Consider the following 19,362-nt stretch of genomic DNA (forward strand, 5'->3'; position numbering starts at 1 on the left):
ACAAAAATGGCACACGTAAGGCAAACAATGAACCACTTTAGGCACACAATGCTATTTAGGGGAAATTAGTCGCCCGGCGACAAACCGCCTCTTCTTACGGGCGACTGTCTCCCGCTGGCTACAATGTAAATCGCCGGCGGGATAGCACTCGGATCGATTTGTTTTCCGAAGTCGCCCAAAGTTTCCTCGTGAGGCAACTTCGGAAAACGAAGTGCACCGATTGCCATCCTGCCGGTGATTTTCATTCTAGTCAGCGGGAGGCAATTCGCCTGGAAGAACAGGAGATTTGTCGCCGGGCAACTAATCTTCCCTAAATAGCATTGTGTGCCTTTACCCTTAGAATTTGCCACAGAAAGAAACTCACTCACTTTCTATTCATTCCTATGGGAATTTTAGAAATGTAGTTATCAGTGAATTCTAACTTTTACCCATTGAAAATGCACTTTTTCCCTTTACCCATTGAAAATTCACTGATAACTGCATTTCTAAAATTCCCATACGAATGAACGGAAAGTGGGTGAATTTTTCTTTAGTAATCAAACTCTATCCCGCAATTTAGTGAGACAAACACTGAAGCTCGGGCTCTGGCGGCAGCAAAGATAACTGACAACCATCAAAAAATAACTTAACCCTCCCCCAGAGAAAATAATGAAGCGCCGAATATAAAAATGATGATGGGATTCCCGGAGCTTGTTGTCCCACCACTGAGCACCGCTAGTTTCTAGCAGCTTTCGCTTGTGCGACACAGATTTAGCTAGTCACGCCCCAAAGGCGGCTACGTAGTGCGTGACGTCACAGTATCGCGGCGTGCATTAGCTGGCTGTGGGCAGGTTTCAGAAAATCAGGACTGTCCTAAAAGCGTGACTATTGGGCGGCATGCCTTAGTATCTGTGTGAGCAGGACAGGGCCGTACCGGAGGGGTGCCATGGAGTACTTGCTCCAAGTTAAACTGGGATGTCTGTTTGGGCTGCTCGTTCTCACTTTGTTATTCGGGCTGGTGCCTTCCAGGGTGAAATGCTTCCGGGAAGGGCTGGAAAGAGGTGAGTGTCGGCTGCCAGGTGTGTTCCCTCCGCTCTTCTGTTCCTTTAAATGGCACCGCTACTTCCTATATAAACTGGGTCGTACCAACACACACCGGCTACACGCCGCACCCATTGGCTTTCCCTGTCCACACTCTCTAATATACATTGCTTCTGAATTCATGACATTATAGTATGTAGGCTGACTCTTCCAGGGGACATTTTGCTTAAAGGGACTGTTCACCTTTGAGATAACTGTTAGTATGATGTAGAGAGGGATGTCTTGAGACAATTTGTAATTGGTTTTCATTTTTTATTTAACATTTTTGAGTGATTTAGCTTTTTATTCAGCAGCTCTCCAGGTTGCATTTTATAGGAAAACTTTACCCTTTATTAAAAAAACCCTACCCTACATAGACCCCCCTCCTTGCTCCCCCCAGCCTAAGTGTTACCCCTGGTAAATGCCCCTTACACTTTACTTACCCCTCGTTGCTGATTCAGGGCACAGAAGTTAACAGACGACATCTTTGGTAATTTTTGAGAAGAGAGTGGCTTATCGGCGCATGCGCAGTTGGAGCAGTCTTCGGTATAGCGACAACTGCGCATAAGCTGAAAGTTACAGAAATTGCAGAATCGACAGAAGACCCGAAGATTACCGAAATGAAGAAGATGGCGCCCGTGAACTCTGATGCCCTGAATCTGCACTGAGGGGTAAGTAAAGAGTTAGGGGCATTTACCAGGGGTAGCAGCTAGGCTGGGGGGGGGGAGCAGGGAGGGGGGGTCTATGTAAGGTAGGGTTTTTTTAATTAAGGGTTTAATTCTCCTTCAAAGGAGAAACAAACCCTTAATAAAAACCCTACTCCTCCTACCCTACATAGACCCCCCAACCTAGCTGCCCCCCAGGGCACATGACGACCCTAACTATTTACTTACCCCTCTCGGAATGAGACCGGCGCTTCAGAAATTTTTGTGAGTTTTGTGCAGTTGTCGCGGAACAGAAAATTGCTCCAACTGGGCATGCACCACTTTGCCGATCTCATTCCGAAGATTACCGAAGAGAAGAAGATGGCGCCTGTGAACTCTGCTGGACAGAATCTGCACCAAGGGGTAAGTAAAGAGTTAGGGGCATTTGCCGGGGGGGGAGCAGCTAGGCTGGGGGGGGAGGGAGGGGGGTCTATGTAGGATAGGGGGGTAGTGTTTTTTTTTTTATTAAGGGTTGGTTTCTCCTTTAAGCAATCTGGAAGCTAGGATCTGAATTAACCTAGCAACCATGCATTGGTTGGAATAAGAGACTAGGATATGAATAAGAGAGGCCTGAATAGAAAGATGAGTAATAAACATTGGCAATAACAATACATTTGTAGCCTTATAGAGCATTTGTTTTTTAGATGGGGTCAGCGACGCCTATTTGAAAGCTGCAAGTCAGAAGAAAAAGGCAAATAACTATAAAACCATTACAAATAAATAATGAAAACCAATTGAAAAGTTACTTAGAACTGGCCGTTCTATAACATACTAAAAGTTACCTTAAAGGGATCCTGTCATCGGAAAACATGTTTTTTTCATAATGCATCAGTTAATAGTGCTACTCCAGCAGAATTCTGCACTGAAATCCATTTCTCAAAAGAGCAAACAGGTTTTTTTATATTCAATTTTGAAATCTGACATGGGGCTAGACATTTTGTCAATTTCCCAGCTGCCCCTGGTCATGTGACTTGTGCCTGCACTTTAGGAGAGAAATGCTTTCTGGCAGGCTGCTGTTTTTCATTTTCAATGTAACTGAATGTGTCTCAGTGGGACATGGGTTTTTACTATTGATGGCTGTTCTTAGATCTACCAGGCAGCTGCTATCTTGTGTTAGGGAGCTGTTATCTGGTTACCTTCCCATTGTTCTTTTGTTTGGCAGCTGGGGGTTGAAAGGGAGGGGGGTGATATCACTCCAACTTGCAGTAAAGAGTGATTGAAGTTTATCAGAGCACAAGTCACATGACTTGGGGCAGCTGGTAAATTGACAATATGTCTAGCCCCATGTCAGATTTCAAAATTGAATATAAAAAAAATCTGTTTGCTCTTTTGAGGAATGGATTTCAGTGCAGAATTCTGCTGGAGCAGCACTATTAACTGATTCATTTTGAAAATCTGAAACTGAGATCTGAAACTCTGAATAGTGCTGACTCATATTTATGCAAAACCACACAGTTTTTGTTCAAATGCTTGGCTGGCAGGAGTTTAGGCAAGTATTAAGAATATTGGTTAAGCACTATTTTGCAGAGCATGTGTATTCTCTAATATGAGGATCATGAGGCAGATCAGTTCAGGATAAAGATGGACAGACACCTAACAATTATGATCTGTCGCAGGAAAGATCATTCATTTTCATTACAGATATTTGGAGCTGAATCGTCGGATATACAGGTAAAAAAAAGTAGAATTCTACCTATATCTGATGATTCAGCAATTACCACTGGTCCATGATGAAAATTTTTCGACTTAGCCAACTGATATCCAAATCTTTTGCCAATATTGGGTGGCTCTTCTTCCGCCATACAAACACCAAATAGTTCACACTTCTTTTCATATATTATATTTGATATTGCTCAGTGGTGGTTTGGCAAACTGCACTGAACTGCACATCAGGCTAATGATAATCCCATGTATTTAAAAATAAAAGCAATGTTCCACTGGGATATTGAGTTATTTTATTCTCATTAGAGTCCTGTTTTTTTTAAATCCTTGGGACCCCAGATGATGTTGGTATCCTGCTCCCATCATCCTTCAATATATAACCAAAGGGAAAAAAGTATGTTGTAGTCCAGCAACTCCTGGGACCAAGTTTAAAAGACTAGTAACTTGTATGTATGTATGTATGTTTTTATTTATGTAGCTGTACTTGTGTATGCAGCACTGTACAGCAAAACAATAATATAATAGATCAAACAGAGGTCAATACAGTAATAAATGCAAATATATACAAAGTACAGTTACAGTAAGTGTTAACGAGACAAAAGGAAAAAAATCTTCCTCACCTGTAGAGCTTGCAGTCTAAGTAACATGTACCAGGAACAGCAACATGATTTGTATAAAACAAATTTTGTTATAACACAGGAGCATTTGAGGCCTAAACTAAGACATTTATAATTTATTTGTAGTTGTGGGACAAACAGATAAAAACTTCAGGAAAAAAAACATAACCGGACAAACAAAATGCCCAAAATTGCACGTGCTGGTAAGGCCCTGACCGGCGTTCCATATTAAACCGCATTGTACTTCTGAGAAGTTTGTAATTCCCTGTCCTTCCCTTCCTGGAACCTTTCTAATGACTGGCCCAGCCTTGTAAGCCCTCCAGTCCCGCACCACATACAGTGGTGTGAAAAACTATTTGCCCCCTTCCTGATTTCTTATTCTTTTGCATGTTTGTCAAACAAAATGTTTCTGATCATCAAACACATTTAACTATTAGTCAAAGATAACACAAGTAAACACAAAATGCAGTTTTTAAATGAGGGTTTTTATTATTTAGGGAGAAAAGAAATCCAAACCTGTGTGAAAAAGTAATTGCCCCCTGAACCTAATAACTGGTTGGGCCACCCTTAGCAGCAATAACTGCAATCAAGCGTTTGCGATAACTTGCAACGAGTCTTTTACAGCGCTCTGGAGGAATTTTGGCCCACTCATCTTTGCAGAATTGTTGTAATTCAGCTTTATTTGAGGGTTTTCTAGCATGAACCGCCTTTTTAAGGTCATGCCACAACATCTCAATAGGATTCAGGTCAGGACTTTGACTAGGCCACTCCAAAGTCTTCATTTTGTTTTTCTTCAGCCATTCAGAGGTGGATTTGCTGGTGTTTTGGGTCATTGTCCTGCTGCAGCACCCAAGATCGCTTCAGCATGAGTTGACGAACAGATGGCCGGACATTCTCCTTCAGGATTTTTTGGTAGACAGTAGAATTCATGGTTCCATCTATCACAGCAAGTCTTCCAGGTCCTGAAGCAGCAAAACAACCCCAGACCATCACACTACCACCACCATATTTTACTGTTGGTATGATGTTCTTTTTCTGAAATGCTGTTACTTTTACGCCAGATGTAACGGGGCGCGCACCTTCCAAAAAGTTCAACTTTTGTCTTGTCGGTCCACAAGGTATTTTCCCAAAAGTCTTGGCAATCATTGAGATGTTTTTTAGCAAAATTGAGACGAGCCTTAATGTTCTTTTTGCTTAAAAGTGGTTTGCGCCTTGGAAATCTGCCATACAGGCCGTTTTTTGCCCAGTCTCTTTCTTATGGTGGAGTCGTGAACACTGACCTTAATTGAGGCAAGTGAGGCCTGCAGTTCTTTAGATGTTGTCCTGGGGTCTTTTGTGGCCTCTCGGATGAGTTGTCTCTGCGCTCTTGGGGTAATTTTGGTCGGCCGGCCACTCCTGGGAAGGTTCACCACTGTTCCATGTTTTTGCCATTTGTGGATAATGGCTCTCACTGTGGTTCGCTGGAGTCCCAAAGCTTTAGAAATGGCTTTATAACCTTTGAAATTGAACTCAGGTGTGATAAACCACAGTTAAGTTATTTTTTAACAAGGGGGGCAATCACTTTTTCACACAGGCACATGTAGATTTGGAGTTTTTTTTCTCCCTTAATAACGTAAACTTTCATTTAAAAACTGCATTTTGTGTTCAATTATGTTATCTTTGACTAATAGTTAACGGTTTTTGATGAGCAGAAACATTTAAGTGTGACAAACATGCAAAAGAATAAGAAATCAGGAAGGGGGCAAATAGTTTTTCACACCACTGTACATCTCACCAATCTGCCCGTCTGCAGTCTGCCTTTGTTCCTGTTCACTATTTGCTCATTCCTTGCCCCCATGAAGTGCCCCCTCACACTTGCAGGCTTGTAAGATTATCCCAGAAAGGTAACCCTTAAACTGGCCATAGACACAAAGATCTGATCGTACGAATCAAGGATTCGTATGATTTTCGGACGGTGTGTGGAGAGTCCCGACATTTTTGCGTCCGGCGGAGATCGGTTGTTTGGTCGATCGGACAGGTTAAAAGATTTCTGTCGGCAGCGGGTAATATCTCTGCACGTATTGCCGATCGTACGATCTTTGCGTCTGTGGCCAGCTTAAGAGTGGGGCTAAAATCTAGTGCAGGGGTCCTCAACCTTTTATACTTGTGAGCCATATTCAAATGTAAAAAGAGCTGGGGAGAAACACAAGCATGGAAACATTTTTTAACAAACACCACACCCAAAATAAGGGGTTCTTAACCTTCTTTTTCAGGGGACCTTTTTTAAGCTTGGGAGTCTAATTTGGGATCTATTTATAATAAATATTTTAAAAATATGATTTATAATATAATTGCATAATTAAAAAAATTATTTGTAGTTTTTGAGTGTAGTGTGTGTTTTTTTTTTTTTTTTTTTTTTTTTTTTCTCAATTTGGAATTTCAGCAATCTGGTTACTGGGGTTCTTATTCTCCTAGCGACCATGCATTGATTTGAATAAGAGACTGGAATATCAATAGGAGAGGGCCTAAATAGAAAGATGAGTAATAAAAAGTAGCACTAAAAATAAACGTATTGTAGCCTTACTTTATGTTTTTTTAGATGGGGGGTCAATCACCCCCATTTAAAAGCTGGAAATCGAAAGAAGAAGAAGGCAAATACGTCGAAAACTTAGAAAAAAATAAAGGCCAGTTTAAATGTTGCTTTTAATCTATAACATACTTTAAAGGGGTGGTTCACCTTCACCTACCGGTAAATTGATACCCATTATAATTGCTTTTTAATAACTCTCTCTGTGGGACAACTTTACATGTATGCACTGTGCGGATATGGAAGCTAAAATTTTCAAGGTTTTTGAATTGTTATACTTGAAGAGCAGCTCAGAGATGGAAGGGAAACTTTCTAGGCAGGTTTCATATGCTTGGTATACTAACTGCAGCATGCAATGCCACAAAAGAAGAACTAAGTCACTTGACACACACTTCCCAACATTCCTATTTTAGGCTTTGTGCACTGTTGAGTCAGCACAGTATTGCAGTTTTAGAATTTCCCGAAGTGATGCTTATTTATTGCCATTTTTTTCTATAGATTGATAACACCATGCATAACTGGAGTGATCAACATAGACCTATAACATGTTTAAGATCTTAAGGAATTTCATGCAGTATTAAATGAGATTTCATTTTATGACACACTGCAGGATTTTCCTTATAACAAATGATAAATGTAATGATCAGTTGTGTATGCAGAAAATAAAACATTTTTTTGTTGGACATCACATACTAAAGAACATAAAGTACAGGTATGGGACTTGTTATGCTGAATACTCGGGACCTGGGGTTTTCCATATAACGGATCTTTCCGCAATTTTATCTTCATACCTTGTCTACTAGAAAATCATGTAAATATTGAAATAAACCCAATAATAGGATTGCTTTGCCTCCAATAATGCTTAATTATATCTTAGTTGGGATCAAGTACAAGGTACTGTTTTATTACAGAGAAAAAAGGAATCCTCTTTAAAAATATGGATTATTTGGCTAAAATTAAGACTATGGATTTTTTTTATATAGTTTGTGAATTATTTGCCTTCTTGTGACTTTTTTGTTCCATCTTTCAGATGGGGATCACTGACCAGGCAGCCACAAAACTATTGTTATTGTTACTTTTCATTACATATCATTCTATTAGGCCCTCTTAATCATGTTTTAGTCTCCCATTCAAACCACTGCCTGTTTCCTAGAGTAATTTAGACCCTAGCAAAAAGATAGCTGCTGAAATTCCAAACTGGAGAGCTGACCACAGAGGTTCACAGCTCCTCCTCTGTTCGTTTCTTCCAAATTGTTGAGCAGTGTCCTGCAGCATCCCATCACCCAGCTACTTTTACATCCCACCAGGCTGGGAAAATGATTTGGTAAGAGCGCTGAGCCATAATAGATCTCATACCTGTATACAGCACAGGAAAATATATTCAGTAGTCACACCAGAAAAGGCAGCTATTCAGGAAAGTTAATTATAGGGAAAGCCTAAATCTGTTCCTGCAAAATCAGGTATTGTTACTTGCCTTTGGCTTTTAACTTAGTATGCAATAATATATGCTCTCTTGGCTTTAGCAAGTTGCACAAGTATGGGATCCATTATCTGGAAACCCATTATCCATAAAGCTTTGAATTATGGAAACACTGTGTCCCATAGACTTAGACATTTTAGCCAAACAATCGAAATTTTTCAAGGTGCTTAATTTTTTTCTCTGTAATAAAATAGTAGTGTGTACTTAGATATAATTACAGTAATCCTTATTGGAGGCAAAGCAATCCTATTTGGTTTGTTTAATGTTTACCTGACTTTCTAGTAGACTTAAGGTATGAAAATTCTAATTATAGATCCTTTGTCTGGAAAACCCCAGGCCCCAAGCACACTTGATAACCGGTTGCATACCTGTACCTTATTTTCTTTAGTAGGTGATGCCCAACAAAAAATGTTTTGTTTTCTGCATAACAACTGATCATTATATTCGTTTCTATTTCTTTAAAACTAATTGTGAATTTCTAGTACAGTGCTGTCCAACTTCTGTGGTACCGAGGGTCAAAATTTTACTAGCCTATGTGGTGGAGGGCTAATAATGAAAGTCAGTGTTGGCCACTCCCCCTTTTAAACCACACCCACTGTAAACCACACCCATGTTACCACAAGAATTTTTAAGATCATATCCAAATTAACAGTGGTAGCACACTGCAGGGAAATCCTTCATCACTCATATGTGAAAAATTGAAGTCATGTTAAAACATACCCTTAAATCCATATGCCTCATCCTCCCCTGTGGATAATACAACAACCCCTCCCCCCCCAACACATGCTTAAACACCTTAGGGGCCCTTAACAACAATTTCCAAATGCGAACAAACCCCTAACAGGCTTACATCCCACAGGTATCGTAGGGCAAGCAGAGAATGGCACACACAAGCAGCACTGGGCAAGCAGAGAATGGCACACACAAGCAGCACTGGGCAAGCAGAGAATGGCACAAACAAGCAGCACTGGGCAAGCAGAGAATGGCACACACAAGCAGCACTGGGCAAGCAGAGAATGGCACTCACACAAGCAGCACCGAGTAAGCAGAGATTGGCACACAAGCAGCACTGGGCAAGCAGAGAATGGCACACGCAAGCAGAGAATGGCATACACAAGCAGCACTGGGCAAGCAGAGATTGGCACACACAAACAGCACTGGGCAAGCAGAGAATGGCACATGCAAGCAGCACTGAGTAAGCAGAGAATGGCACACACAAGCAGCACTGGGCAAGCAGAGAATGGCACACACAAGCAGCACTGGGCAAGCAGAGAATGGCACACACACAAGCAGCACCGAGTAAGCAGAGAATGGCACACACAAGCAGCACTGGGCAAGCAGAGATTGGCACACACAAGCAGCACTGGGCAAGCAGAGAATGGCACACACAAGCAGCACTGAGTAAGCAGAGAATGGCACACACAAGCAGCACTGGGCAAACAGAGAATGGCACACACAGGGAGGGAAGACAGAACAGAGCAGGAGACAGGGAAAGCTATCATTCTAATATGTATTATATACAGTGACACAGTACTTGTGCCCTATTAGCATTTTGAATATGGTGTGAACAGGTGAACAATGTGGGCAGTTTCAGCCTGGGTCTCAGGTGTGAACAGGCCGTTAGGATATAAACAATTGAGGTGTCACAAGTGTGAACAGTGCAGGAGGATCACAGGTGTGAACAATACAAGGGATTAGTCTGAATTTGAGGTTTAAACAATGCAGGGGCCAGTTCTCTGTAGTGATACCTTTTAAAATTTACATATGGTAAACAGACACCGCATGTGGGGGGTGAAAAGAAGGGGGATGCGGGCCGCCAGTTGGACAGCCCTGTTCTAGTAAATCAAGATATGTATAGGGGCAAATGTCACCATGTCAAAAGGTCACTCCCTTAATCCTTTAAGTGTTAAGGAGAATTTTTAAAGGCGGCAAAGCAAATTTTTGATTGTTTATAATTACATTTATCATTTGTTATAAGGAAAATCCTGAAGTGTGCTAAAAAAATGAAATACTGATTGAAATTCTTTTCGATCTTAAACGTTATAGGTTTATGTATACCACTCCAGTTATGCATGGTGTCATCAATGCTTAGGGTAATTTGCTTTGTATAACTTTGCTTGTGTGAGTCTGTCAGGATCAAAAGACTCATTTCTGTTTGCCTGAATCACAATTAAAACAGAACCTATATTTTTTCCATTTGGAACATAAGAGCAGTCTGGCAGTGTGGGTGCTCTGGATTTTTTAGTGAACACACACATTGACATACACAGTGTGTGTGGAAGAGGCAGATTGCCTAAATAGACGACAATGGTAGGAGACATTCAGGTTAGTATGGGAGTTAGAAGTGGGGGCAAAGAAGGGATTTGGTATGTACAAGATATTTGCCGGTTGGTGAAACCACCTGTAGCTGACTGTAGGTTGTGTTTCCCCATTATGGTTAATTCACACGAGGAGATTTTGTCGCCTGGCAACTAATCGCCTCTTCTTCTGGGCGACAATCTCCCCGAACTGCCTCCGCGTGTCTTACCATCCGCTATAATGAAAAGTCACCTGCGCTGAAGTACACACGGTGCTGCGTTTTCCGAAGTGGCCCAAACTTTCCACAACTTCGGGCGACTTCTGTAAACGCAGCGCCGCGTGTGCATTAGCGCAGGCGACTTTTCATTATATCGGATGGGAAGACACACAGAGGCAGTTCGGGGAGATTGTCGTCCAGAAGAAGAGGCGATTAGTCGCCAGGCGACAAAATCTCCCCGAATCTCCTTGTGTGAACTAACCCTTAAAGGACCAGTTAATCAAATTGAAAGGATCAAATACAAGGAACAGTTTTTGTATTTCTCTTTAATACTAAAATAGTACCTTGTACCTAATCCTATCTAAGCTGCTTGAATCGATATTGGTGGCATAACAATCCTTTCAGGTTTGTTTAATGTTTAAATGATTTTTAGAAGATGTCATGGTGATCCAAATTACAGAAAAATCTCTTATCCAGAAAATTCAGATGATATTTTAAATGTATAACGTTCATGCAGAGTTGTGGTATCAAATATATACTTCTTACATACACAGCCACAGGGTTTTTCCTATTGGAAAACGTGTGCTGTGTGAGCCAGAGGAAAAACTAAATTGTGTGCCATTTATTCATCAACAACTTGTGTTTCCAAAGTCCCTAATCTCTGCCTATGTCTAAACCATTAAATCAGATGAGTGAGGAGAGCAATCCAAACAGCAGAATACCTGCTACAATGTGATTTATTTGCAACTACAAACACGTTTCGGGCTACACACGCATTGTAGCAGGTATTCTGCTGTTTGGATTGCTCTCCTCACTCATCTGATTTAATTGTTTATGCTAAAGACGTGCAGTGAAGTCTTTTGAGGAAAGAAGCACCGATCTACTTTAAAATTGCCAGTGCGCTGAAGTAATTCAAGGAAAAATTATTCCTCTGCCTATGTCTGGCACTACCTTTCACATAATGTCTTTTCATCACTTTATAATGTTCTTGGAGTGCCCAGTACTTATTTCTTCTGGAAACATCATGCTTATCCCCATTACTAAGATTTACTATTCTGGTAGATGAGATTTTCCCCAAGGTGTGGGTTCCTGACCATATTTGTTGTACCTGTACTGTAATTACCCGGGGGTTACTTGCCGCAATTCCTGTCTCAAAGAGCTGCCAATGCCTCAGCAACACTCTTTGGTGTCCTGCACATGCGCAGTAGAGCAAGGATCAGTACATTGGTACCTCCCCTTCCCCAGTGAATATCATTTTACTTGTCCTTTTAATAATGAATGTCTGTCTTACAGGTCATCTTGCTTAAAAGTTGTGCATTCATATTTTTTCAAGACAATTTGGGGATGTTGTCAGCCATGGATATTTTGCTGATGATTGATTTGGGGGAATGTTTGACAATCTGCTCCTCATTCTATATAACTTGAACTGATTTACCTTTTTGTTTGTGAAAATATTGCCGTTTAGAAGCTGCAATTTTCTATTTGATCTCTGAAGAGTGTTGGCTGTACCAGTAAAGATGGCCATGCATCTTAATATTCATTTGTTTAAGGGAGGTTGCCAAGCAAGCACATCGTTACCTGTTAAGGCCACCTATCACCTGACATGTGTGATATCAGACTGATCTGATCATTGGGCCCTTCGGCCAAACAATCTTATCATAATAGGCATTTGTTTCGGTAGAGGACCACCCCAAATAGGTGACGTGATCCTCGCACCAACTGGATTATTAAACTTATATGATATTAACAACATGTATTTATAAAGCACCAACATAGTCTGCGTTGCGGTATAATAAATGGGTTTATACAATGAACATTCAGGATTACTTACATAGCGACCAGTAAGAGAGGTGAAGAGGGCCCTACTCAAAAGAGCTTACAGTCTAAATGATTTCTGTCCAATTTTCAGCTAGATATCTATTGGATAAGGCCCATGTATACAGGCAGATAAGCTGCTAACTCTGTTTCAAGGGGAGCTGAGATTGGAAGCTGAATATCTGCCCATGAATGGCCAGCTTTACTCTGCAAGTCGTACACCTAGAAAGCCATTGGCCTGTATAAGGTACTGTGAAGTCTAAAAAGATTGACTATCTCTGTCTGCACATTATTTTTATGGTTGTATCTTTGCTATTAAACCAGTGATTCAGAATCATTACTTGCTAGGGATACATGGAATCCAGGATTCGGTTCAGGATTAGGCCAAGATTAATCCTTATTCAGCAGGATTTGGATTTGGCTGAATCCTTAAAATCAGATGACTATTCATCACACACAAATGCAAATTTTGGTTCAGGTTCGTTTGGCCAAATCCCAAAATAGTGGATTTGATTCATCTCTAAAACTTGGTAAAGGGACCTACAACAAGATATCACAATGACTCATGATCTTATTCTTTCACTTCTGGTTCTGTATTCCTAACGTATGTGCATAAGGGGTACAGTATCTTCTGTTTTAAGAAGCTGTTACTCTTACATTAGCTTTGTGTAGGAAAGCATTTGTTTAGTGGATCTGTGTGTGTCAAGCTCCCCCTTCTGGCCTTCATTATGTTTCTTTGTTCCTTTTCAGAGGCACATCAGAAATGGATAAGCTTCATAAGCTGCCTGGCAGGAGGAGTCTTCTTGGCAGCCTGCCTCTTGGATATTCTTCCTGACTTTCTGAGCGACATGAAGGAGGAGATGGCCAATCAGCAAATAATAGTATGTGGAAAAACCTGTGTTACACATGTGTCACACATCAGATGATTACCAAATCATATGGCACAGACTATCCTTCCATAACAAGTTAAAAGAAATGTAAACCTAAAATGAAATGAATGTAACATTGCTCAGGGATGGTGCTTCTCTAGGCAGTTTTGCCATTTACCTTTTTTTTTAAAGATATTTAGCTGTTTATTAACTGCTAATATATATGCATTTTGATATAATAAATATCTCTCTAACCATACCGTGAGAGGAACTGACCAGCAGGGGTCACTGTTATAAAATTCATCATATTGGCGGTTGAAAGGGTTTTTTACCCTAAAACCAACTAGCCGCAAAACAAGGAAGTAATAAAAATGTTTTCCCCTTCCCACCCCTTATTTGCATATGCGAATTAGGATTCGTATTCGACCGAATCTTTCGCAAAGGATTTGGGGGTTCGGACGGATCCAAAATAGTGGATTTGCTGCATCGCTAGTTCTTGAGTTATTTAGCTTTTTATTCAGCAAATTACCAATTACCCTAGCAACCATGCACTGATTTGAATAAGAGACTGAAAAATGAATAGGAGAGGGGTCTGAATAAAAAGTAGCAATAACAATAAATTTGAACCCCATTTGAAAGCTGGAAAGCACCAGAAGAAAAAAGCAAATAATTAAAAAACCATAAAAAATAAATAATGAATACCAAATGAAAAGTTGCTTAGAATTGACTGTTCTATACTATACTACAAGTTAACTAAAAGGTGAACCACGCCTTTAATAAACCGCTTTGAAATTGAAAAATAATGTAAATATAGTGCTTAGAAAAGTACCCTGAGCAATTTTTAAAAAATGTTCGCATATTCTTTAAAAATTGGCAAAAATGCTTTGGAGTGGAATGCGTTTTGCAAAATGAAAACTGTGCAATGCCATTGGATGCTGAATAGTTTCTTGGGTCAGTGACCAAATATGGGTAAACCCTACAACTTTACCTATTTGTTATAATATCTGCACTACACAGTGGGGCTGCACAACTCCTATTTCTATGCGTAATGCTACAGTGATTGTGAATTAATCAGCTGGCCTCACTGAGCAGGTAGTGTCTTGTCTGTTATGCATTTCAGTCTCAACTTAGATGTTTTCCAGTTGAGTTTCTCATTAATCATGTTGTTTTTTTTTTTGTTTGTTTTTTTATTCCTTTGTCTCCTAGACTGACTTTCCGCTCCCGGAGTTTATTCTAGGCATTGGATTCCTCATTGTTCTGATAGTAGAACGTATTGTTCTGGACTGCAGCGAGTCCATGAGTGAAGAGACTACCCCACTTCTCTCTGGCAACACCAATTCACCAGCTAGGCAAGAGCAGCCTCATGGCCATTCCCACTCCCACAGCGGCCAGCATAATGATATAGACCACCCAAGGCACCACTTCCATGTGGATTTCCATGCTCACTCCAACTTTCGTTCCTTTGTACTCCTCCTGTCTCTGTCCCTGCATTCAATCTTTGAAGGGATTGCTATTGGGCTCCAGAATGTACAGACCGAGGTCCTACAGATAGCTGTTGCTATCCTTGTCCACAAAAGCATCATCGCTGTGAGCCTATCCCTCCTCTTGCTGCAGAGCAGTGTGCAAACCCGTTGGTTTGTACTATCTATTGTTATGTTTGCACTTATGTCTCCCCTTGGAATCGGTATAGGTATTGGGGTGATGCACAATCAAACTGATGAAAACAAAATGGTCCAGTGTGTGCTAGAAGGCTTGGCTGCTGGAACGTTTGTCTATATAACCTTCCTAGAGATTTTGCCACATGAACTCAATTCTAATAAATGGCGCCTGCCAAAAGTCATTTTTGTATTGTTGGGGTTCTCAGGGATGGCAGCACTAAGATTCTTAGGGTAAATGTTTTTGAACAACGACATGCAGTGAGACTTCTTTCCTCCCTATGTCCCTCCTGGAAACAAAAGAGGTGGATGGCCTGCTCAGAAAACATTGTGGTACTGTGTTATAAACCCCTCAAAGCAGGTTAATCATTATATTAATGTACTGTAATGTAACTAAAATCGCCATAGTTCTTTAAAAAAAAATTTTAATTTGTAATTTTTAAAGCTTTTAAGTATTTTTGGTAAATTGCCAGATTTTAATATTTATTCCTTTCTGGCTAACTTAACTGGACTCTGCTCCCTCATTAATCCAAGTGCTTCGAACAAAATAGACTGTTAAACTTTGAATTCTGTGGGTTTCAGTGGGAATGCCATGTTCTTGTTATCATTCCAGCATTGCATAAATTATTTGCAGGGAATCTCCTTCAATTCCAGCTGTTACCGAACTGCAACTCTTGCTGTTCCCAGCAATTTGTATCAACTGGATGGCTTGATCCTTTTTTTTATATTGCTAGACTGGTGTCTTACAAAGGGGTTAAGAGATGTGACTTCTCTAGTCACTCTCATATCCCACACTTCTTGATTTGCTTATGGCCAAACAAAAGTGCATGTCATTAAGCCATGTGTATTCAAACCAGTTAAATAACATATTCCATTGCCTCTTTATTTGGACATAGCTTACATTAAGCATTCTGAAAGCTTGTGTCTAGATGAAACTTAAAGGGGTGGTTCACCTTCAAACAACTAGTTGTTTTCAGATAGATCACCAGAAATATTGACTTTTTCCAATGACTTTCTAGTTTTTCTAATATTGTGTAAAGTGTCATTTTTCACCTTCTGAAGCAACTCTGAGAAGGGGGGGGTCGCCGACCCTGTAAACTGTTCTAAATGGATACATTTAGTTGATACATTTCTTATCTTTGTCCCTTCTGAGCAAAATCTCTGGGTTACATTACAGACAGCTGTTAGAATTAATACAATCGTTATTAATACTCCAGAGATGCTGCTGAGAAATGTACCAACTAAATTGTACCAGTTTAGAGTCTGCCCCTGAATTACTGAGCTGCCAGATCGAAGCACCAGAGATATTCAACTTTAACATTAGATTTTGGAAAAACAGTAAAAAATAAATAATGGATTGTAATTGAAAAAGTATTTATTTATGGGGAACAATCTAAAAACAACTGAATTGAAAAAAGTGTTAACTTACATTGAATTTTTTCATTAATTTTGCAAAACCTACTTAACCCATGACGATTGCTGCTATAACACTAATTCACCAATAAACAACCCAATCTAAATCATGTTGTTGTGAAACCTCTAAATGTTTTTTTGTCTAAGATACTCAAAGAAAAAATCTTATATGTCTTATTAAGGGGATTTGGGAGCTTTTGTTTGGCAGAGGTTGCAGGGATCCATGTTGGAAAGCCCAAATGTTTCCTGAATAGGTTTTCACATTTAGCAGATACTTCTACTTTAAACAACTCATTCTCAACCATAATGCATTTCAGTTGTTTAATAGCTGAGGGTGCTTAAAAGCTGGTAATCTCCGCTCTTCAAGAGCTGGAATGTATGGGTTCTTAAAGGAACTGTTCAGTGTGAAAATAAAATGTGGGTAAATAGATAGCCTGTGCAAAATAAAAAATATTTCTAATATAGTCAGTTAGTAAAAAATGGAATGTATAAATGCTGGAGTGACTGGATGTCTAATATTATTTTTTTTTTTCCTGCTTTTCAGCTCTCTAGTCAGGGACTTTAATGGGGGCCACCTGCAACATAATTGTTCAGTGAGTTTGCAATTGATCCTTAGCATGCAGGTCAGATTCAAAAAGCAAACAATTATAACCCATGAAGCTGTCCCTCAAGGAAACCAATAGGCTGTGCACTACTTTTTGCTTTTCGGCTCTATCTATTTACCCAGTTTTATGTTTACACTTGGCAATCCTTTTAAACTATGGGCAATTGCAGAGAGGCACCACTTTCCTTTCATCATTGTTTGTCTGTCTATTTTTTTGTGGCTAAACTAAAAGAAGGCATTTCAAATGCATTCTCAGAGGTTTTCTCTGTGTTCTTTTATAGATTATCATATAAATCTGTGCCATCTGCATACAGAAAAATATATTAAATTTCAGGATAAGAAATCGTACATCAACATGTTTTCATGTATACATGACTGAAAACATTTAACTCGTCTTACCATTTGACATGCTGTATGATACTGGACCACTACATAGTCTTAACTCCCTCTAGTGACAACAAGGAATCATAATACCAATTCAAGTTCAGGGTTCCAGCTAAGAAACGATTCTAGTGTGTCATTACTATTAAAAGTTTGTTTGTGATTTTGCTCTGCTTAGAACTGACACGTGAAACACCAGGTGACTCTTCTAATTTTCTATACAAGAAAACTGTTTTTTGTTTCTCAGACTTTTTTTCCCAACTGTACAGTCAGCCAAAATGACCAGCAGGTGGCACTGTTGTAATAGAAGGTCAAAAAACGTAACTGTTCAGACTCACCGGCAGCCAAAAGCATCTGACCGGGTGCAGGAGCCACTTAGTGTACCAGCTGTACACAGTATAGAGGAGAAACTGTTAGAATTCTGCACACTGGACGGCTTGTTCAAAAACCAGAAATTTTTGTTTAAAAAAACATGCTGCATGGCTCGCACTGTTGTAATACATTTAATTGTTTATAATTTAAAACCACCTAATATCTTAAACAAATTTTTTTTATTAATTGCAAAAGTGCTTTGAAGAACATTCTGATCAATTTTACATGAATTTGTTTTGAGTGTTTACATTTGTTATCTTTGCCACTAGGATTACTACCATCAGTCACATTGTTTTTCTAAAATCTCAAATTTGAATTGGCACATTAGAGGTCTAATAGGGATGAAACATCCTGGAGTTCTTTCCATCTTTAGTACACTGGGATATGGGAAAGAAAGCTAGCTAGAACTGAAATAACAAGCTTTCTGTGCATTAAAGTTCAATATTTGCATAATAGGTAAGAATATACTGGGATACTGTAACCCTATAAAGGTTTCTTATCTTGGTTTTAGTTTGGCAGGACTTGCTATTTGAACAGCAGATGCTCAAGGGACCTCCTAGTTCAGATTGTCTGTGGAATGTACACTACTTGCCAGAGTTTGTCAGTGGGTGAATAAATCTTTATCTTGCAAAAATTGGCAGTCTGTAATTGGAACGACTGTTTTTTAGGTAAAGAAAGTATTCACCTGTTGACAAAAAACTGATGCTATTATTTATACTGGAGCGAGCAGGCACAGAAGAAAATGGCTGGCCACTTCACTTTCTTGAGGCTTTGGTATAAAGCATATTTTATAATGTTTCCATAGTAAAACATGCAGTCAAAGCTCCTTAAACTTGTTTTTCTAGTTGTGTTCATGTTGCTTTTTTTTTAATCTTTCTTTACAGCATTGGGAGTTAATGAAGCTGGGTCAGCTAGCAAAAAGAGGTCTGCCAATTGGGGTGTAATACTGTTAAGTTAGTTTCAGCTAGATGGGTCTCTGCCCCGTTACAACTTTGCTTATTTTATGGCCGCCTGGCCAGTGCTCAGAGGCCCTCTATAATTTAATAAAGATGATTCTGTACTAAGAAAGTTTAGTTAGGTTCTACAACAGTGTATAATTACATAAGCTTTTTCAACTGTACAATATAAAATAAACAGCAATATAAAGAACAGCAACCGAGACTGTCCTGCTTTAGTATATAATGAATATGAGTAGGTTAAGCTCTCTGTTTCTGTATATATATTCAACTCTCTTCAGTATTATAATTCTCTTTACAGCATTCCCACCATTAATTTGGATTGTTGGTTGCTTAATAATTTTCTGGGTGCAGAATTGGTCATCAGTTCATTTTCTGGGTGCAGAAAGGTGTAGACCATCATCCTTACATTGAATTTGGGCTTGCTACAGGTTCAAATCCTTTGGAGGGATATTAGGAGTTTTAAATGAATGTGTCTAGTGCTATGAATTTTGCAAATTAGTGCCAAATGAGGATTGCTGGCTGGAATTTTGAATAATGTAACGGATAATGACATTGGTCATGGCAGAAGAATTTACCTCATATGCAATAGGATCCAGCATAGATCAGCTTCATGCCTCTGGTACAATAATTGTATGGTCTAAGGCAGGGTTGTCCAAATGGCGGCTGCGACCCCCCCCCCCTTCTGTGGCCC

The 19,362-nt window shown here is 39.7% G+C and overlaps 1 protein-coding gene across 1 annotated transcript; it reads left to right on the top strand.

Moving 5' to 3' along the window:
• The first annotated feature begins 717 nt into the window (after positions 1-717).
• On the top strand, positions 718-16,465 carry slc39a1l.L (solute carrier family 39 member 1 like L homeolog). The gene is made up of 3 exons (XM_018253159.2): positions 718-1,040; positions 13,169-13,299; positions 14,494-16,465. Exons 1-3 carry the CDS (start codon positions 926-928, stop codon positions 15,178-15,180), a joined length of 933 nt encoding a protein of 310 aa, XP_018108648.1. The 5' UTR covers positions 718-925; the 3' UTR covers positions 15,181-16,465.
• The last annotated feature ends 2,897 nt before the right edge of the window (positions 16,466-19,362 follow it).

This window comes from Xenopus laevis, chromosome 3L (genome assembly GCF_017654675.1).
Source record: "Xenopus laevis strain J_2021 chromosome 3L, Xenopus_laevis_v10.1, whole genome shotgun sequence".
Classification (NCBI taxonomy): Eukaryota; Metazoa; Chordata; class Amphibia; order Anura; family Pipidae; genus Xenopus; species Xenopus laevis.